This window comes from Symphodus melops (assembly GCF_947650265.1).
Source record: "Symphodus melops genome assembly, chromosome: 13".
Classification (NCBI taxonomy): domain Eukaryota; kingdom Metazoa; phylum Chordata; class Actinopteri; order Labriformes; family Labridae; genus Symphodus; species Symphodus melops.
The window spans coordinates 12,665,833-12,688,747 of NC_136703.1; the positions used below are offsets into that span (position 1 = coordinate 12,665,833).

Consider the following 22,915-nt stretch of genomic DNA (forward strand, 5'->3'; position numbering starts at 1 on the left):
AACAGCAACACAACAATGCAGGTTTGAGCCTATGCAATTTTTCCCGTTTGACCTTGGGAAAAGTAAATTAATGTGCACTAAACTCGAGGAAGAGCAGTTTTTGAGCTTCTTTATATATCACATCACCTTATCAGTTGCTCAAAGATATTTGTAAGTGGTTATTAATTGTGACAAAGGGGATCTGGTGGACCTTGCGTTTGTCTTGTTTGACACCAAATAATGAATTTCAGTATCTACTGTGGATTACAATGACTTTTGTTTTGGTTATGAATTGACTCATCAACAGTACTGAATCAAATCCAGGCAAAATGTCTTAGCACAACCAGATCAGAGACTGCACTAGTAATGAAATTAAACTTTTATGACCTCAGTTCTTTGATTTTTATTTTAGAGATTACATTTAGTAGTTTTTCAGAATTTTGCATTGTTCTTCTGGCTCACTTTGACTCACATTTCACTGTAATGACTTCTTTAGTAATGTTTTTCTTAAAAAAAAACAAAAAAAAAAACACCTATCTTGCAGTTTTCAGTTTCAAAGAGAATGCATTTTATCCCTGCATGTACCAAAGTGCAGCAAGTAAAGAACCTCAATGTAAACACGTTTTATTTTTTCTTTGACACAAATATAATAAAATAATATTTCACAAACAGCACACATAATTCTCTGAGAGCGACATGCCATGCTTTTGAGCAATAAACAGCCCAACAGATAACATCAGGATCCAGACAGAAGGGTGTGACAGGAGAAGTTGACTGTATTCTCTAAAAATAGTTTATTCATGAATTTGGCACTTGTTGAACTTGTGCAATAGTTGGAAACCGAAGAACACATCATGCATGATTCACTGAACTATGATTTGTAAAGGTTTTTTGGTTTAAACGTCCAGACACAGAGGATCAGATCAGAGTAACACGTCAGACTGTCAATATAAACAATACCACAAAATAAGATATACTATAATGAGATGCTACATCTGCGTAGCTTTACTGCACCACAGAGACAAATATGTGCCTTCATGCAAAAGGCTGTAAAAACAGCAAAAATATGACACAGAACAGTTTTGGGAGACATGTTGATGTAAGTATCATTAACAGTTGCTAGAGGAAGTTGCAGTTGCTCATGGTAAAGCATGAGGTATTGTCCCATGTATACTTACATGGGATGTAATTGACACAGGCAAAAAGATAATGAAGAAACTGACCAATTTCACCTTTAATAATCTTTATGTTTTGCAGTAATTACTAAACAGATTTCTACTGTAAAACTTTATAACCGAGAAGTCAGGCGGTAGCCAGGATTTCAGAGAATGACAAGTTTTATTTCCAGTGAGCTTATTTGTTTTTCTCACACTTGCGAGTCATAACTATAAAGTAGGAACGTGTGTGAAAAGTTGTTGTATTATTTAAGATATTATTTTTTCAGGTTCCAATATTATAATGCAGGGTTAAGTATGAACCACTTTAAATTAAATTGAGAAGGAATTGGTATCTTGGAAACCTTTTTTGCTCTCCAATCAAAAAGTTGCAAAAAAGGCATTACAAGGAGGCAAACAGAATGTTAATCGTAATAGACTCTGAAATATAAAAATAAACTAATCTCTATGAACAGTTGTGTGAAGTGTAGCCTATGAGTCTGTGGTAGATTTATATACATCTACAGTTTATTCATATTTGAACCAGAGAAACACTGGAGCTATCAGTTCCTGAAAACCATTATTTATTTCTACACGAAAATTAAAATACTGACTCAAATTTGTGTTTATGACTACGATGAACTCATAAAATATACTGTTTTGAATTCCTAAATGATGCCTGAAAGCCCCTTTTCTAAACTTAATTTATTCCTATTTTGGTTGACATGAGAACATTTTGAACTAGGACTCTTAATATACTTGAGAAAACAGTTCGAGAAAATAACTGTAGTATCTGTATCAACTCTTTAATTTTAAAGTCTTTGTTTTGGAATTGGCTCCAGATCATTTTTCTTACTTTAAAGCGCTCTGTTATGGTTCTAGTGATTCCGTTTCATCAAAGTTTAGTAACTGGAATGTCTATATTGTTCAGAGGTCAGTATATAAACACTTAAGACAGAAACCCTGACAAAATGTAGATGAGCACTGTGAAAAATTGAATAATTTAAAATAAATAGATAAAAATACATGAGGAAATCACCATAACAAATTAAACAGAATGATTCAGAGAAACTAGAAGAAGTCAACACACTGGGTACACAGATTGAAGGTCCTCTCTGATAATTACTCTCATAATTGACTTGTAACAATTTATAATCTCCTTGAATGTGTGATCTGTTGATATGCAAATCTGTACAAAGTCCCCATAAGCAGACAGGGAATGTAGAGTGTCATTGCGTGTTCATTTCTCTCCCTGCACAGCTCCCATACACAGACTTCCCTCCTCCTCGATGGTCTCCAGCTCATCTGTGCGGATAGCTTGTGTGATTAGATTTAACTCCTCACACATGGTCTCGTATCGGTAAGCCACACGGATGTCAGGAACGTTTGTGCGTCTAATGTCGTTACTCTCCTGCCCCTCTGCGATGTAATTTGGGCCGAGCCATGAGCTTTTAACCTGATCCAAAGGAGGCGGGGTTAGAGTAAAACACTTCAACAGTCTGCAAAACAATAGGCAGCCAGGCAGTAATATGGAACAATATGTTTCCAAAGATATGTTTAATACCTTATGAGAGAACCCACTCATCAGCACACTGTTTCTGGCCAGCTCACACATGTCGCAGGAGCTCAGCTTCCACACCTGAGTAGCAATACTGTACTCCTCCATCAGCGGTTCCTACATAAAGAAATAGCACAACAAAACACTGCTTACTAGACAGTTTCTTTTGTATAATGTCCCATTTAGTTCTCACGAAAACTAGTTGGAAACAGATTCCCTAAAGCAAGTTAACAGAAATGTATAAATCTAAAAGGAATTACAGTTCAAAATGTTTTTAAAGGTATGTAGTTAGTATTTCTTTTCTTCTGATAACTGGACATATACCAACAAGTAGGCTGCTGCATATACTGTACATCTGACAACACTTGTTGTTCAATTCAATTCCAAAAACTTTATTTGTCCCCGGGGAGCAATTCAAAGGCACACAGAGTAGTAAATGAACAACAGTGCAGCTATAACCAAAGTGTCAACAAAAGAATAAGTCCAAAGTTAAAATACAAAAGAAGTTATAAGTGGACGGCAATCAGACTAAAGATTAAATGCAGTAGTAACGAGATGTAAACAGAACTATAGTGCAGTAAATAAGACATGACAGTGGTGCATGGCACATAATAGAACAAGACTAAATGTATACTAGCGCTATATAAAAAAGATGAATACTGATAGAATAAAGTAACCGTTGTGCTATGATAAGATATGAGAACTGATATCAGACAGAATAACGTGGAGTAGTGCTTGACAATAAATAAAAGCATAATAAACAGAATAAACAGCATTAGGGAGGTAAACTGCAGGCAATGAATTGACTCAATTCATTGTCCAGGACACTCTTGAAAAAGAGATTTTTAATCTCAATGAGTTTCTCTTCCTGGTTAAATAAAGGTGTGATAAAAAAATAACAATCAACTTTGTTTGATTCAATTGGTTCATTTTGGCATCACCTGTAGGTAATTGTGGTAACAGCATGTGCAGAGACACGTGAGGTACTCGTACTTTATTTCAGTAGTCCCATTTTTGTTTTTCGTTTTCTACATATAAGAAGAACAAATTCATGTCCTCAATTCATTTGTTTTAAATGATCACCTTGGTTACTTTTTAATTGGCAAATTTAGATAACACATATTTACAATGATCCACCATGTAATTAGTATCTTCTTTTAAATGTAAGAGTGATACTTTAAAATTAGCTTAGAGTTTCTGAGGATCTGAGTTTTTTTCCCCCCAATAGACATTGGGGAAAAAATGTTGCAAAGTGTTTCTGATTAACGCTTTATTGAAGGCAGGTCTGCAGGAGGAGTCATCAAATTAAGGCACCTTTCTCAGTGTGAGACAACGCTGACTTGAATTACACAACACTTATGCATTTATATGTGTTGGCTTGAGTGTGCCTAATTTGAACAATTAAGACAATATAAACCATTAATAATAAAAACGTAAACCCTTTTTAATATTTCCAATCTATCTTTTTTGTTTTTTCTAAATGTGTTTGAGCGACCATACCCACTGACCTTTGTGAAGTGAAACTGCAGAGGGTCGTCTGTGGACAGAGACACCATGAGGCCTCTGGACAGGTACTCTGGCAGAGGGTTACGATGGTAGCTGAGGAACAGGCTGTTATTGCTCAGAGGAGACATGGCGATACCAATCTGTGCCAGGTAATACAAGTACTGCAGCACAGGAGCCTGCAGGGACACAATGCATCATGTTGTGAGATGTAATAAACAGACTATATTAAAGTATTAGTATGAAGGTAGTTGATATAAATGAGCCTAGGACTGGGCCTATTCATTTTTTATTAAATCAATTTCCTCATGAGCTCTTTTACTGATGAACTCTACTTTCTGTGAGACATGAATCCTATCCTCAGGATATTGAGGTTGCACCTTTCTGAGCAGCAGCCCATGAGAGATGTTCTCTGATAGCATGAAACCGGACACCAGGTGATGGATCGGCCCCGCCTCCCCACAGTGAGGACGCAGGACAAGCGTGTGAAACCCCCGCTGCCTGGGACAAAACAGAGAGGAGAAAGGGACTTATTTGTTTCCTTTTTTTGCAGATTGGGAGGGGGATCAACTGATTAAAGGGAGTTCAGCATTTCATTAGTTGACTTAATAAGAGCGGGATGTATTTCTGTTTCCCATTGCACTTAAAAAGCTTATCATATAGTATATATGCAAAAAAAGTCTATGTATACTGTATATGCAGTATTTAGACATAGGACAGTGAATAGAGTCAGAAATTGTGAAGAATGACGTGGTGAAGGAGTTACAGACTGGATCTGAACCCATGAATAATGGCCATGCATTTTGTCGAACTACCACCTTGTAGTGATTGCTCCAAAAGTAACTGTTAACTGTATTTACTGTAAACACCTTAAACACATCATCAGGGGCTGTTGGCAATTACAGAAGCAGTGAGACTGAGGTGTAGTGACATACCTGCGCAGGTGATTTAGCACGGTCATGTTTGCATACATATAATAGAGGTAGTATGAGTAGGGCGGGTTCTCTTCCTCTGTCCAGTTGACTGGCAGTGGACTATCCAGATTGAAGATGAGTTGTTCCGGTTTAGACTCATCGTCAACACTGTCGAAGCCCAACACCTGTGTGAGGGAACAACAAGAGATCTATGAAACTCTCTGAAGAATGGCTAACATTGAAATTATGAGTCCATTGTAAAGTCTTCGTACGTGCTGTAGGAAGAGGTGCAGCTCTGGGTGGCTGCCAGGGTCTACTGTAACCTCAAACAGAGGCATGAAGATATTCTCCAACATCTCTTGAAAGTTGGACAACTGTTTCTTTGTGTGGTAGACGTCACTTTAACAAGAAAAACACACTTTAATTTGACCTTTTTATTGCTCAAATAAAGCTTCTTGTTAGGGCCGGCTCAGACATTAAACTTGCCCCTAAGTAGTTACGCTTTTGTCGAAAAGATTATATGTCACAACATGCAGACTGAGCTCCTTTCTCTCTCTATCTGTATGCATTCTGATCATATCATGACAACTGTAAATCCTCACATGCCATTGAAGTTTTTAGTCATTATAGTTGTAAATATTACAATGATCTGTCTATTATTGAAATTGTTGGCACTGCCAATACATTCATTGCATTGTTGTTGTTTTACATGTAAAAACATTTTTCTTCAGATATTATAAAGAATTTATAATGGTGGTCCGGTGATAAAATAATATAATTTGGATTGCTATAATGAATACACCTTTCTTATCATGTATTATGCTTATACCATTCATTATGTATACCCTTTTATTACCAGTCAAGTCTGTTACAGATGTGTATTGCTTAACATGCAGAATAGTTGAATAGTTTAATATTTCCTGTCAACGGGTTTACTCACAATAGTCGAGGCACTTGCACCAGCCAGCGCACATTTTTGGAGTAGACGCGATGTTTGACGGCCCACTTTGCCAGTTTGTCCCACTCGTCTCTGGAGCGGCCGTAGATGGACAATCTGAGCTCCACATTCTGGTACTTACTCTCCTCCAGGTCAGCCATAACCTCCTGAAAAGCAGTAACACTGAGAGTTAGCAGGCGGCGTAGACAGTCATTCTACAGGCGTTTATGCCAACATCAGTGTTTAATGTGTGAGTGAGTACCTTAATAATGTGACCAAAGTATTTCCCCTCAATGTAGTTGTCTGTTTTAATGAAGATCTCTCTCAGGATGGACTCTCCAATGGGATTGTATTTGGCATTGAACTTGTCAAAGCGATGAAATGTGTTGCGGTCCTGTGCAAGAAAAAAACAACATAGATTCCAACAATGTCTCATTAATGATCAAGTCAGGTTTAATAACTTGAAAAGAAAGTTATCATCATGAACTCAGCTGTGTATGTTACTAACCGCGTGCATGTCCAGTGTGTCCACGCTCAGGTCAAAGGCCGTCAGGTTCATGCTCTCAAACACCTCCATGAGCGTCTGACCCTTGCCGTTCTCCACATGAACAATCTCCTTGGGATACTTCTTCATGGCCCTCTTTATAAAACGTAGCAAGTGCTTTTGGTTCATACAGGAAGAGGCATGAATATGTGTGTCTACCTGTAAAAGATGTCATTTAAAAAGATAAGAAGCTTAACATACTTTAGAAAGTGGCTCTGGATTAGAAAAAACACTTAAAGTTGGGCTCAGTAGAAACAGCTCTCATGTTCACCTTACGAATATTGTAAAAGTCTCGATGTGGGACTTTCTTTTGTGCTGCCAGCTCTTTCATCTCATTCAGCAGGACGTGCATCTGGAACTTAGAGCTCAGGTACTGCAGACGTCGATAGCAGAATGACTTTCTGTGGCAACAGGAAAGAAAAACAATCAATGCTTAATTTTCTACTTTATCTATCTTATCCATCCCATAGATAGAAAAAGGCTCAAGGTACACCTATTGATACATCTTAATAATTTAAAATCTCACTGAAAACACATATCAATACTATAATGTATAAAAATAAGAAAAACATACACTGGTCCGTTGATAATGAGGGCCATCATGACGTTCATATCAGCAATGTACTCCTGCAGGTCTGGATAAGGAAGCTCCAGCTCTGTGCTCCTGTTAGCAAAACCAAAACGTAAGCTGACAACTCTTGCTAAAACAAAAATGTGTGAGTCCAAAAATGTACAAGCTTGTATGCATGCATGTAGTGATTCATAACTAACGTCTCACTTTTCCATAACGTTTCTCTCCGTGTATACATGCATGACACCATCCACCATCTTGAAACCATAACCCATGTCAGGGGGCATGCTGGCAGGGTCCTGGTTCTCATATGGGTGCCTTTCAGAAACAGGTGGGTGCACTGTGGTATCTGAGAGGAGACAGAGAGTCGCATTGTGTCATGGCTTTGAACGAGGTGGTAGCGTGCATGCGATTCAAATAAACTGCGTGTTGTGACAGCAGGTTCAGGGGTGTGTGACAGATGGACTGTGAAATCTGTGAATGAGCACCATTATGTCTTAATGAGAGGGCAACACACATGACACTCCAATACCATATTAACAACAATATACCACTTTATGTTTTTGGCTTATTATATTGTATCTCTTATATGTCATATTTCTCATGTCATCTACTGTAAGTAGAGTGGACACTTCTATTTTTCACCTCTTTTTATCTGTCTTCCCCAATAATTTGTTTTTCTTTGAAACTATTCTATTAAGGTCAGTTATTTATGCTTTACAGGTTATTATTACAGGTTACTTGCAGGTTATACTACAAAAAAAAACACAAATTAATTGATTCATGATTTAATGATGCAAATTATTTTTTTGAAAAACAAAAACAGACAAAACAACTTTCAGGCTAGCAGTGGCTAAGGGGTATTACTGTGGTGGTGCAGATGTAAACGTGTAAACACCTGCTGTGGCTGTGGTCTCTGGGATCTCCTCTTCAAATATCTCTAGGTCCAGAGGCCTCTCACTCAGCTCCTGCAGGTAACGAGCAGTGGTCCTGTAGAAACTCTGCAGTGACAGCCCCATATACTTCTGTCTGATGAACAGAGCCTTCACCACACATTTAGCTGCGTCCAACAGATCCGTGAAGGGAACCTGGATAAAGGAACAATAGAATCAAACAAAAGGAGAGAGAGGCAAAGACACAAAGGCGAGAGTGTGTTATTCAATAGTGAGAAACATAACAAATGTAATAGTGTGCCAATCACATCTACTTTTTTGAGTATTCTTCTTCCTTTCCTTCTTCTCCCGTCATTTCAGCTGTGACTGAAGCCTTACCCCACATTTTTCCTCTCCAGAGATTGTAACACGCTGATACTCTTTCTCTGTAACCATCTCTCTCTCTAGCAGGTCAGAAGCTTGGCTCTGCTCCTTCATGTATCTAATGATGAATCAACAGACAAAGGCCCTCATATATTTTCTATCCTGGTAGATTAAACATTTTAAACGTTTTAGGTTCACTGCTGGGGGGGGGGGGGGGGAGGGGGGCACTCACTCCAGGTCTGTAGCACTGTCAGTCTTCATGAACTCCTGTTTGGCTCGGAGGAGGATGTCGGGTTCAAACCTGAGTGCAGAGAGACTGAGCTCACTTATGGATCAACACCATTAATTCTATAACAGACAAAGCTGTTTTTGTGTAACAACACTTACTTGACATCCTGGCTGATCTGTCGCTCGAGACGGTGGCGTCTCTCCTCCAGCTGTTCAATGGGGCTGTCCTCTGGAAATTCATAGGGAGCACTTCGCATTTCACTCTCCGCCAGCGTGCGGGAGAACAGCTCCTTCACAGACACAAGAACAGTTCAGGACATGATGAAAGTCAAACATCTAGCTGCAAGCACGTTTAAAGCAATTCCTAAATCAGAAGCTTAGTTATTACCTCAGCAATCTCCTTGTACTTCCCGTCCATGGATGTACGCAAATCAATGGATTGTTTCAAGGCCACAGGGATACCAGGCAAGGAATGCTGAGAAGTGAGAAGGTGGCGTGCACCACGGAGATCAACTACAGATAAAAAAGGTGAGAGACACACATATTAAAATCGAGGAAACCTTACAAGACCTTGTTTTCATAAAGGATGGAACATCAATGCCTTGGTGCATGACACAAGTAATTTCATTTCTAGAAGAGGATACATTTGTTTAGCTGGCAGCAGCTGCTGTCAATGAGTTAATCAACCTTGATTAAAACAGCAAATGTCTTCTTATTTTACCCAGCATGGAGAAAGTGGGCTAAACATTAAAAAATGAATTGTGAATGTACGAGTACTCTGTCTTTACAATTCTTCATTCCTTCAGCACATGATAAATTCACAGTAACCACAACAGTCTGCAGAAGCTTGTTGTTCCTCTACCAGTGGGTCTGAACTCAGCAGCTGTTTGTGCCCCCAGACACAATGGTGCATTCAGGTGGGGAGCCCATCAGCACACACACCGGCTAATACCCTCCATTGTTGCCATCGCCACACTCAAGTTTTATATACAAACCCAGTTGTCTTGGAAAAGAAAAAAAGAAAAATGAAGGGGAATGGTCAATGGAAAAAACAGTGTTGGCTAAGTAAGAGGATGCTTGGAGAGAAGTATTTCAACAATGAGGTGAGAGACAGAAAACAGGAGGCAGACTCCTGTGTCCTCTAGGGGTGTAAATTTAGCTGCCTACATGCAATGACATAAATCTTCCCCCTTGAAACTATGCACCTGCTACTGAAATATTCATCATTCTCCTGAATGTTTCATCCTGTGAACGCAAGAGTGTCAGTGAGTCTGTTGTCTGTCAGTATTTATAGACCATACACACAGTGAGTTTAAGAGGGCACTCAGTTTGATACATGTAGTCAGTGTACTCTGTGTAGTACTGTCAGTAATGGAGTAGAGACAGGCCAATCAACTGGGCTGGTAAGGACTCGTCAAAAAGCTTCATTAAACGTATGAAAAGCTTTGTGTTACGGCAAAAATTAATAGCTATAAAGAGAGAAGCGGTGATAGTGTGACCACGTGTTTATCACCTTCTCTTTAACACTGTCCCGTCAACACTTCCCACACAACACACTGAAGTCTGTCTAAACCACAAGGAAGTCACAATATACTCAGTGCAGTGCATGTATCTCAGGCAGAATCACCTGAGCGAACACCGATACTGAGGTGTGAGTTTGACCTTTTAAAGTCAGAGTAGTCAAGACCATGATGAAATAATATTATATACAAGGATAAAGTCATTAGGAAGATGTCATTTAAACCAATCAAGTAAAATGGATAATGTTAGCCTAAAGCAACGTATTGTGCGTAAGTAACTACCGTAAATTCCGGACTATAAGCCGCTACTTTTTTCTCACACTTCGAGCACTGCGGCTTCTACTCCGGTGCGGCTAATGCATGGATTTTTTATGGGGGACAATGAGCTTCTGCCGCAAAAACATTTGACTTCGTCACGTTGGATCTTAATATCAGTCATTTTGCGCTTCATGCACGCACCCTCATGATGGAAAACACACGGAGAAATACATATGATGCAGCTTTCAAGTTAAAGGCGATCGACCTGGCTGTCAAAGAAGCTAACAGAGCTGCTGCACGTTAAGATGACACTGACAGCGACAACAGAGACTGAGGAAGTGAGCAATGAAGTCATTCTGAGGCAGTGAATGGATGGACTTTTTCTTGTGAAATGTATTACGGTCATCTTTTTCATCAGCCGTGTTACAGACACCGTCGGCTAGGCTTCGTATTGTAACGGTTCATGTTGTAAAGTCAGTAGTTGATAATGTGTTCATAATTCCGATTATGTGGAGACTCAGTGAATGCACCAGCGAGAACGTGTTGAGTGGCTGTATGAGAGAACGCTGGGGGAGAGAGTTGGATTGTTACGGCAAGTTGTGTTGCTCTCTGCTGTAAACGGCGTGGTCACGGCCGACAGTGATCGGGTTATTAAAAGTTATTATTTGAACGCTCTCGTCGTCCTTTAACGTCCGTACGGACGCTACAGTATTTGCGGATGTTACCGGTAGCCTACGTCTGTGTAAATAGCTCTTGTTATAGCGTGGACACCTGCGGCTTATAATCAAGTGCGGCTTATATATGTACAAATACATTTATTTACTTATTTTTAGCCGGTGCGGCTTATATCCAGGTGCGCTCAATAGTACGGAATTTACGGTTTTACATTTACAAACTTGATGTATTCTTTAGTGAATGTGGTTTGTACTTCTGAAAGTAATAAATATGTATTTCTAGGTGGGCCAGTGGCATAGTGATTAGTTTGTGCACCCCATGTACAGATCTCGTAGTCCTTGAAGCCGGCTGCCCTGGTTAGAATCCTGCCTTTAGCACTTTTCCCAATCTTTCTCTTCCTGCTTTCCGACTCTATTCACTGTCCTGTCTCTACAGTAAAGGCACAAAAAGCTCAAAAATGTTTCAAAAAAAGAAAGGAAAAAAAAGGAACTTTTCTCAATATGCATCAGCAATTGGCTGAGTTTAAGCAACTTTGGATGAGGAAATTAGTAAGAGATGTTGGCTTCAATCAGTCAGATCAGTCAAATTTAGTTCTGACACAATCAACTGTTTAGTTGATTGACAGAAAATCATTTTCCATATTCCCACAAAAAAATCATCAGTACACTTTTTTTTTTAAAGCATTATTTGCAACTTGGACAAAAAATGTAAATCCAGAAAGAACTATTGTGTCTTCTGCATACATACTTGAGAACCCTTATAAATATGGTTCGTAAATCACGTCTAAATACACTAATTTATACCCTTAAAATACTTGGATTATCAGGCCAACACATATGTGACATAAACTATCCTCCAGTCTGCCACCAAGTTAATAGTTGCTTATAGAAAGGAACATGTCTGTGCAAAGTAACGGCTGGCAAAGATGTTATCCCTGCTGTCGGTTCAAGGCTTATCATTTTACAGTGATATCAGCGGACACTTGTGTGGAGGGCAGGAGGGTTCCAGCGGCAAAGACATCCACGTTGGGCTGCAGTAAAGCCAAGTCTAGCCAAGCCTGTTGGGCCCAGAGCTAATCCCCTAATGGCTGCTATATTTGGATCAGATGCATCTACTGTATGGTTACGCAACAACACATCCCCACACTGTTGGCGAACAAACAACTCAGAAAATAAAGTGGACCATGTTTCACTTAAACATAACCTAGTTGGCTTAAGCTCTTATTGATTTAATAGTTGCAGCAGAAGAGCAGAATGAGTGTCCATAAATGACAAAGTGTCTAACAATAACAAATTCAATTATAGACACGCCTCAGAACAAGGTCAGTAGTATCAGCTAACCAAAGGACTTCCACTGCATGAATATTTCAGCAGCAAAACAGAACATAACTTCGGTCCTACTCAAACTACAAAAAAGAAAGGGGTCCTCTGAATTAAAATCGAATGAAAAAATTCATCAGAAGCATACAGCCAGAGGGGAGCAAGAGTTCAGAGGTCAAATAACATGCTGTGAAACTTAAAGGCAGGGTTGGTAATTTTCTTCAATACACGTTTTAAGATTTGGGTTGAAATTGTCTTTAGGTCCTAACAGATGAATAATTAGCAATTCATGTGCTCTGAAAAAGAAAAAATGAAAATCTGTCATCTGTAGCAGTTGTGAACTTGTAAAAACGTTGACCAACTTCTACACTCGGTACAAGTTTTATGAACTGATCATATCTCCCTGTCTCCCCGCTCATTCTCCACCTATGGGTGCATGAGCCCCAACTCAGAGCATGAGCTGAAATCTGCTTCTGGACCAAGTGCATGAACGTGAGCGTCACAACTTTTGAGAGAGCAAAGAGGAGAGGGAGTGGGTGAAGACAGAGCAGGGAGGGAATGCTACTTTCAAAATCATGCTTCTTCACAAAAAATGTCCAACCTCACTTTAATTTACAGTACAGTTTTTTTCCCCTTCCTATCTTATTTGTAGCTTTTCAGAGACAGCAAAGAATCCCAGTCTGATTTTTCCAATATTAGCATAAACATAATTCAGTCTGATTAAACTCAATTATAAACAGACATCTTTCTTTGTATCCCCTTCTCTCCTCAGTTGTTCTACCATCAAACCAGCCATGCATCATCAGCGACTGTCTACCTGCTTCTATTGACCATGCAGATTTGATATGGAGCCCACAGGGAATGCCACTGACTCACAGTGAAAGTTAAATCATGCAGACAAAAAACAAGTCTTCCCTAAGATTAGTTGTGGTTTTCAAAATTGCAAGCCCAAAAAACTGATACACCCCTTAAGTTATAATGGGAAATTCCTCTGTGTTCAATACATTACATGAAAGACTATTGTGAAAACTTTGTTAGTTTAACACAAGACAAGCAACACACAACAAACGAACTGGCTGCTCACTATCACATCACAAGTCTTGGGTGGGGATGATGACTTTGCACCAAACATCTGATACACAGTCAAATGCTTTATAACACCAGAGCTGTTTTAATCTGTGCAGCTGCATCAACTGCATGTCTGCAGGCTCATTTAAGTATTCATGTAGAAATCTGTATGTGTTCTGTTGCAGCTGTCTGATTTCTCACTTGAACCATTAAGAAAAGAAATGCTGGAAATGTAAAGTAAAGATTCCCACAATCCTGGTAAACAACCCTTTCATCTGATTCCACAGCTGCAGCTGATGTCACCACAATTTATCGATCTGCTCTGCTTCTTTGTGCACAGTTGCATCTTTACACCGTTTCCAAAACACACAAGAAAGCTAGTTTGTGGGACAATCAATCAGCAGCACACATTCTCCTCTGCACTCAAGACAGAACTGCTCAGGGCTATTGCACAAAGCCGTCAAGAGACAGGCAGAGGAGAGTGGCAGTGAGGGTGAAAGAGGGAGAGGACAAATCAGGGGGGAGGATTGGGGGAGAGGAGGAGAGCGTTATTTGTGCTTTTGCAGAGGATGGGGGTAGTGGAGCATACCTGTTTACTCAAAGCCCGCGATAACCAGCAGCTAACAGGGCCAAAAGAAGAGAGAGAGACAGGATGAGTGAAAGAGACAGCAAGAGAGGCTATCCTGGGAGGGAGGTGGAGCATGCCCAACAATAAACAGCCCAGGATGGCATCTACTGTCCTTTCAAGACAGGTTTACCATGAGAGACGAGAGGGATGGAAAGAGACAAGAAAAAACACTTCAAACACTCACAGTCTTATGACAAAAATAACAAAAACACATGACCATGCAGACATAAACACACTCACACACTGAAACAGTTATCTTCTCTATTCCCATAATCTGTCCCTGTCATACATACAAAGAGCTGGTCCAGCAGATCCATGAACTCCCCCTCACATCCCAGTGTGTGACCCCCTCTGCTCTCTTCAGGCCAGCTGTCGCTGCACTCTGCCTCTGGAGCTGATCCTCATTTAAATGCCTCTGACATCTATCTGGGATGTACCACAGGAGGGAGAGGAGGCAGGGGGGAGATGATGTACATCACCAACTGATGCGTGTTCTCTTCCAGTGAGTTTCTCTAAAAGCACCCCCTCTCCTGTACTTAATCCTTTGTGCTATGTTTTGTTGAGTACACCATGTGTTTGGGATGTTTGTGTCATCTGTTTGTATGCGTGAGAATAAAACAGTGCTGTCTCAGCTGTGTAGAGTGAGCTGGGTTTTTTCGCAGGCTGAATAGCGGCAGTCTGACTGTCTAATAATGAATGCTTGCTTCCATCTTTTCTCACATGAACTAAATTAAAGGGCCAGCACATTAGCCCTGTTAAGAATGCAGCTTTTTGAGCATGCTTTCCCAGGCTGTAAACACAGCACTGTGTGTGTGCTAAAAATTCTGAATTCAAAAAAAAAAATCATTTAGCAAGTTGGTGCAATTTCATGCCAAAGAATGATACACGATTGTGAAATCCTTGACATAGTCTGCAGTATGTAGACTTATCTTTCTTGTACTTTTGCACTGAATGTAAATTTACACTGGTTAACACCAAAGCCACTTGGCTTATTTAGTTTCTTGGAGAGTATTTCAACCTTTGTTAACTAAATCTACTTTGAGGCAAGATTTAGTAATTTGAGGAATTTGCAACCACAAGAGGGTTTTTATAGTGTTTATGCAACATCTCTTATCTTCGTTTGCTCAACACTGTCAATAAGTTGTATTACTGTAACTTGAAACTCAAGGCTGAAGAAATCTTTATCATCATCATCCTCATTATTTTTATTTGTTAAGTGCCAACTCATAACAAACTCTCTCAAGACCCTTTACAAAAAGAGCAGGTCTAGACCATTCCCTTAGTTTTAATATTTACAAAGACCCATTAATCCACTATGAGCACAGCACAGATCAACACTTAGCAAAGTAACAGTGGTGAGGTAAAGTTGCCTTTAACAGGTAAAAACCTCTAGCTGAACAAAACTAACCTTGAGCAGCCACCTGCTGCAACTTATTTGTGCTTGAAAAGCACATATTTTACTTTTACATTATACATTGACAAATATTTCAGATGTAGCACTTAACATTGTATTACTGTACTATTGCCTATTTCTACATGTGTTGTGATTTAATTTGTGTTAAAACTTATATAAAAAATATAAGGACATAAAGTCATGCACTGACATAGTATGGTTATTTGATATGACTTAAATGTGTTATTTTTCAACAATGGGTTTCATAAGTACTGAATAGAATTTAACTACAAAGATGACCAAGATGTTGTTTTTTTTCTCATGGGATCTGTTCACGGTAAAAGACAAAATAAAGCACATTACCGGCCTTGTGCTGTGATTGATTATTATAACATTTTTGGAAACCAAGCATCCATATGCAACAGGTATTTTTGAAAGTCTACGCAACTAAATGGAAGAATAATTTAAATACATTGAGTTCTAAATTCAAACCTCAACAAACAAAACACACAAACCTCCTATTTCTGTTCCAGGGCAGTGCTGCTTTTCAGCCAGAACGATCCAGTCGGAGAAGCACTGCTGATAAACTGGACAGAAAAACCTTGGGGCCAAAATGTTGATGCAATCAGACAACAATCAGCCTCCAAAGGTTAAATTATTGTGTCTAGACTTTTTTTCAGGCCACTCAAAGCCAGAATTGCTATCAAGAGGGAAAATCAAATTGTTGTGGCCCCAAGTAGGGGAGCACAGCAAACATGATTGCTGTTCATAGACCTGGTGAGTAGCATTTATTCAAAAGGTTCCCTCTAATGGTCAAATGTTACATTACACAAAAATCCACCCACATGAGCCATTAATTCAGAGAGCCACGATAGTAAAGCATTTACCCAATACTTATTCTTAGAAAGAACTAAACCAACACAGTTATATATTTTACTTTAGTTTGATAAAAAAATATATATATTAAAAGTGAAAAATAGACGATAAAAGCCTTGATTTACAAATATTATGCTGGAAAAACAAAATATTAAGCACATAAATCCACGTTTCAGGTACATTAAATAAATAACTTATTATCTGAAAGGATCCTTTTCTCATATTTCATAGCATGATGATGACATGAAAACAAATGTACCAATATCATTACATTGTACAATAATTGTAAAGGTTGATTGTCTATTGTGTAAAACAAACAAACAAAAAGATCTGACAGAGAGGAGGATAAACCTTGCATTAAAAAAGCTTGAACCAAAATATCCTTTTTATTTTGTTTGACAATGAATGAACTATTGTGCTTATCAATTACATAAGGTTTAGTTTTGTGATCATTGACTGATCAATAAATTCACTGATAACATTGATTCTAAAAGAGGTTTGAAACTGTAAAGTAGCTGTAAAATAAAGGAGGTAAAGTAAGTAAAAGAACAAGAATCATTTTTGAAATGTTGCTCAGAATGACTGTAAATTGTATCTAAGTACAACTAACTCCAAAAGTCTTTTAGGGCAGCACTTAACTCATTTTGTAAGAGAACCAAATGAAAACGAGAAGTATTTCAGCTTCATGACATATCTAAAATCATGTCTCCAGCAGCATGCACTATACTGTACCTTTCAAACAAGACTCTGGCTCTCCACAGGTCGATGTGTTGCAAACACAGTTCAGTATCAGGTATATCTATAGTTCATCACCAGACCATAAAGTATGAACGACATTACAACAGAGAGGGGGTCCCACCCATAGGGTTCAAGTCCAAAAGACCTCTGCAAGGCCAGCTGTTAGTCAATACAGTATGAGTAACAGAAGAACAGTTAGTTAATAACGTAGAAACAGACGCAGGCTGCAGGTTATCTGAAGGTTTGCTGGGGTGGTACTACCAGGATTTGGTCAATCATTAATAACAATTGAAAGGGCTCTCTGATGTAAAAACACACTGACTGTGACATGTGTTAAGCATGCAGTGATGACAAGGTGTGACACCACCAACAGAGGCATGCTCAAGGTGTGAGCAAAGGACAATGCTTTCAAAGGTCAATTATCAGCCAACTGTAATTCCCTTTTATGATAGCTGTTTGATTGGAGTAATGTTTAGTTTTTTCATGTTCTTTGGTTCTTTCATTTCTTTCATGCAGAGATGAAAATGAACGCTGTAGCGAGGGTATTTCTACTCTCCTAATAGACATATTTACCTTTAGATTACAGTTTTAAAACACAAATATAATCACTTTCAAACATGGATATGATGGATACAGCTTTGGTACTGTAACATCATAATCCTGCTAAAATATTAATTTGCATCAACAATCATATTTTACAACACACTAATACAAATCTAACATACTTTTTTTTCTAGTAGTTTTGCATTTTTTTGTATATTTATTTAGTCTGTGTAAGAAATTAAAAAATATGTTTTTAAGTTTATTAGTATGAGGACCAGAAGTCACATCCAAGTTAACTTGTGTAAGTTGTGAGCCAAATGAACTAGTGTAGATTTGTCCTCCTGAACTTGGAACTTCAGATGTGTGTCTTTAAAAATGTTGTAGTACAGACTTTGATAAAAAAAAGATCCATCCGTCAGTTCATTCTTACTTCAGACCTATTTTAAAAATGCCTTTCTTGTCTAAAGTCCTTGAGAAAAGTCGTTCTCACACAGCTGCAAACACTTTTAATTTTCAATAACATACATGAAAAGTTTCGGACTGCGTTTAAATCTTATCATAGCATTAAAACTGCTCTGTTTCTCTGTTACGTTTATGACTTTTAATGATCAAAATCTAACTGCAGATTAAAATCTCTCAAAAATCTTACATCTGCCATCAACAATGTATATCAAATGTACCTCCTGTCCCACTTGGCACATTGTGTGGGAATAAAAGGTGCTGAATGCAGGTTGTTACAGTCTTACTTGACAGAAAGGATAGATTGGTGTCCCTCAAGGTTCCGTTTTGGACCTCATCCTGTCTTCTTTACTGAACACAGTCAGGAGATTTTAAACATCTAAGATTGGGGCAGATCACATTTAATGTAGTAATCTGTTCCACAATTTCAGGACAAAATACTGCAAAGACTTGACATTCCCTGGTTATAAGCCACCAGGGGCAGCATATATCTAATATCCACCCTTCTGTTAAGAATCCATCCATTTTCTTTACCAGGGTTTCCCGTTTGGGGTTGTGGGGGGGGGCTCATTGGGGTTACACCCTGGACCGTGCGCAGGTCCAACATACAGAGACAGACAACCAGTCACATTCACGTTCACACCTACGGGCAATTTAGAGTCACCAATTGACCTAACCAGCGTGTCTTTGAACTGTGAGAGGAAGTCGGAGTACCCAGAGAGAACCCATACATGCACAGGGAGAACATGCAAACTCCTGTCCAATGGGGATTTGAACCAGTAACCAAAAAAAATAGGTTTATAACCAGGGGATCTCAAGTCTTTGCAGTAGCTGTCCTGAAATTGTGGAACAGATTATTAAATCGGATCTGCCCCAATCTTAGATGTTATAAATCCCCTTCAAGGACCCCTCTCTTCTCTTTGACCTTCCTTTCAATGATAGGATAAGAATTTATTCCTATTTTTTATCTACTGCTACATAATTGTGTATTTATCCCCACACATTTTACTATTGTAATCATTATTTCGTGGTGCATGATGTGTTATTGTTTGCAGGTTTGGGGTGTTTTAAATGTGCTACATAAATAAAGTAGACTGAATTGACTATACAATGAATTGGGGAGGACTGAAGTTAGTTGAGCAGCTGTAAGATTCATAATAACAATTACAATAAATGATAATTGACATAAGACTAATAATAGCAGATGTAGCGTTTAGAGTTCTGTGTGTCCAGCTGCAAGTCGTCTACATCGAGGACCAAAAGGAACCTAATGACACTTCATGACCTACAAAAGCAAACCAGACTATCAGATACATAGTTGATTATTTCTATTTAGTCAGCCATCAGATGAGGAGATTTACAGGTCATTGCATAATCAGACTTTTCATACATTTTGCTCTACAGACATTTACAGTAAGTGATACGTTTGACTATTAAAAGAAAGCAGGAGATTTTTCTGCTGAAAAACACTACCTACACATGTAGGTAGGACAACATTGGCAAAGAGATCAGATGAGACACTTTGTCCACAGAAAAAGTCCTCACAGCCAGGAGCTTTACGTCAAAGATGTAAACATTCCATCACAGCTCCCTTGGTTATGAGTCTACCTCATATCCAGTCTCACTTGATGAATATGTTTTAAAACATGTGATTACCTCTGTTTTGTATGTCAGTAAAGTACTTAAAAGGAGGTAAAATGCATTTAATAATTATCATTATATTTTCTAAGGATTGTTGCTAAATAGTTGTTTTGTGTCACTTATTGTTCAAAGCTTTTATCAGCGCAAATATCAGCTGATACATAAAGTCCTTCTCATTCACTCTGACTTCTATTGTTCTGTAAGAGCAGAACAGCATGAGGCACGGATTAGGCTAAATGGTGAGTGGGTAGTGCTCTCGTCTCAAACTACCTTTTTCACAGCCAAAGACGTGATTCATGCACTGCTGAGTTCCCTCTACAAACCCTGCAATAATGTGCTAAATCTGGACAATGCTTTGCCTCAGCTCTTCACGCTGTAAATGCACATGCGATAGACGTGGGAAAGTGTATAGTGTGTAAGGAGGTTTAGAACCTAAATAGAAGGCTAATCTAAGAGTGGCTCAAACTCATTTAGAGCTGATCACTCTGTATCTACTGTATTCCACTCTGCCGTTCTAATGGGTCTGCAGAAAGATCAGTAGATTGACCCAAAGATTAGGTTTCCTTTTTATTAAAGCATCTAATAAAGAAATAACTAATTCTATTCTGTATTCTCCAGCATGATAAGTGTCAATACGGATAATTAGGCAGACAAGTGAAATCTAAATGTCAGACAATTAATTTATGGTGGCTTCATTAGATTCCAGAAAAGCATCGTCACAATGACATCACCAATCATTGAATCAACCCCCTGATCTTCTCCTTCCAATAATTATGTGTCTGCAGCTGTTTCAGCATCATTTGTTGTTGTTTGCATCAACTGTACTGTACGATCAGTCCAAAGATAGTTTAGTGCCCTTTAAAAACAAAAGACAAAAGATGATGAGTCACCTATGCTTCATCTTTGCCTGCTCAGTTGCTTCCCTTGGATGCTTTAACAGCATGAAATGTGAATGTTAGAGCAGAGGCTGTGCAGAGTCTGCCTTTCCTCTGGCCTACGTCCAAAACATACCATCATTTGCAGCTATACAAGCTGTAAATGAGGGCAATCACAGGGAACATCCTGATTGTAGGGGAGGGCTGCTGAATCACTTGTTGTACGGGTTCATCTGAATCTGTGACAGTCACTGGATGGTCACAGTATGTTTGGTCCCCAGTGGCAACATGACCTGGGTGTGCAAGGCTTTTAAAGATACAGTAGATATTTAAGACAACGAATGTTTTCTTTATTACACGATTATCCTTTTTAGAAAAACTACAAAGCAGAAAAATCATGACATTTAAATCCAAATAAATTTTGTATTATATTATATTCACAATCATCTTGTTTTTTCTTGCATGAACCAAGGACATAATATTTAATTCATGCTTTGCCAGGGGAAAAGACAGAACACTTCTCACCACTTCAGCATAACTTTTTCCCTAACTGATGACATAAAGATGGTGAAAATCTGCTGCATAGGGTTGCATTTTATCTCTACAAACTAAAACATGTTTAACATGTTGAATATTTAAGAGAAAAACTGTTAAGGTTCACCTGAACGGACAGGGGGAGGGGATTTTAAATGGCTGGTATACTCCGTTGGCCATTCAGGCTCACTCTTTGTAGTTCGAATAAAGGCTGATCAGTTTGTGCATACATCATAGTCAAGGCTAATCCTGTCATTCAGCTGGGATCATGTTGAGAGGTACCAACCTACATATTCACTACAGACTAAAGAGTACCATCAGCCTCAATAAAAAAAAACCCCCACAGCAAACAACAAACAAATAGTTGTTCTCAAGGGACATGTGTCAGAATAGAAATAAGTAAAGCCATACTTTTAGATTCACATTGCATTATTTCACTTTGTGCAACTTTTTTGACAGTGTGACACAAGCCAAAGGGTCAAAAACTTCTGAAATGTTTTCTCCAAAAGCACAGAGATGCAAACATTTGGATTTCCAGGGAATATTTGTGGTGATGTTGTGTCAACTAAAAATAAGCCTGATAATAAGGGATGAAAGGAAAAGATATAAGAGCCAGCACACTGACATGATTTTATTAGTCTAAAGGGTAGCGAAAATCCTGTGCATCCTCTCTAATCAACAGGTTTGCATCTCCCCAAACAAGCAGGATGGTCAAGTAATCCAACGTTTTTCCTTTTTAGAAAAATCTGGTAAAATAATCATAACTCGAAATACAAAAACATCCAAATGACCTGGAGCTCTAAGTCAAGTGTCCCCTTTTTGCTGCAGATCAAAACACACACACCGAGATGTCTCACCTGTGCTGGCTGTGTACTGAAGGCTGCCTCGCTTTCTGAAGGGGGACAGGGTTTTGCTTTTGGCCCCAGCTGCGGTCCCGGGGGGCAGATTGGAGGACATTATCCCGGATTGTTTGGAGTAGCTTGCTCCGGTTTGGAAATAATAGTCGCTGAATGAGTCAGAGCTGCGGAGGATGGAGAAGGAGAGAGCTCGAGGAGGAGGATGAGACGAGGAAGGAAAGCAGAGATGTAGCACAGATGCTGGGAGCTTGAGGGTGCTTGATAGCAGTCAGAGCACGTTTGTGAATATGTGCTACTGCTACGTGCCTGTATGCAGGGATTTCCACGCTGGTTGGTCCGGCGTGGGTCAGCGGAGCATCCCTCTGCAGTGAAACAGGTCACGCCCACCTCCGGAAGAATCTCTGTATATGAGCTGCAGTGCTGGTGAAGGCAGCTGGGGCTCTGAGAGGGGGTGGGGGGAGTGATGGAAACCTCCACCCCCTCTACCCCCTGCGTACCCCCAGCGACGCATACACACAAACACGCAAACGTTGTACAGTTCGCAGTTCTGTTGTTACCAAGACAACCACACATCTCCGACCGGGAGAGAAGTTGTGTAAAAATAAATATCGTCACACCGACGGGGACCAGTATAGAAATGATACCTGTCAGAAATCTGAATTTAACAATGTCACTGTTATCAAAGAAGCATCAGATCACAAAGCCGAAATGACAGACGAATCAATTCTTCAGGTTGAAAAATAATCAAACAATTGTTCACATCTTAGTTTCATTGTTTAGGCTATTTATTGGCTATAGGCCTACTGAAAATATTTAAATGTGAAAGTTAAATTTGGTGAGCAAAGAGGGGCGATAGAAACAGAGCACACCCGCCATGTAATCTGGAT

General features: G+C 39.1%; 1 protein-coding gene across 3 annotated transcripts; it reads right to left on the reverse strand.

Moving 5' to 3' along the window:
• Positions 1-586: 586 nt before the first annotated feature.
• On the reverse strand, positions 587-22,659 carry ampd2b (adenosine monophosphate deaminase 2b). Of its 3 annotated transcripts, XM_079358866.1 has the most exons (19): positions 22,335-22,659; positions 22,029-22,192; positions 9,033-9,157; positions 8,804-8,934; positions 8,649-8,717; positions 8,432-8,534; positions 8,059-8,248; positions 7,368-7,509; positions 7,164-7,253; positions 6,861-6,990; positions 6,554-6,748; positions 6,308-6,439; positions 6,049-6,212; positions 5,381-5,507; positions 5,130-5,293; positions 4,575-4,695; positions 4,200-4,373; positions 2,698-2,808; positions 587-2,589 (listed from the first exon to the last, which is right to left on the reverse strand). In XM_079358866.1, exons 2-19 carry the CDS (start codon positions 22,126-22,128, stop codon positions 2,374-2,376), a joined length of 2,484 nt encoding a protein of 827 aa, XP_079214992.1. In that variant the 5' UTR covers positions 22,129-22,192; positions 22,335-22,659; the 3' UTR covers positions 587-2,373. The 3 variants fall into 3 exon arrangements, with proteins under 3 accessions (XP_079214992.1, XP_079214991.1, XP_079214993.1); XM_079358865.1 differs by having other exon boundaries at positions 22,029-22,659; XM_079358867.1 differs by lacking the exons at positions 22,029-22,192; positions 22,335-22,659 and adding an exon at positions 14,406-14,674.
• Positions 22,660-22,915: the final 256 nt, after the last annotated feature.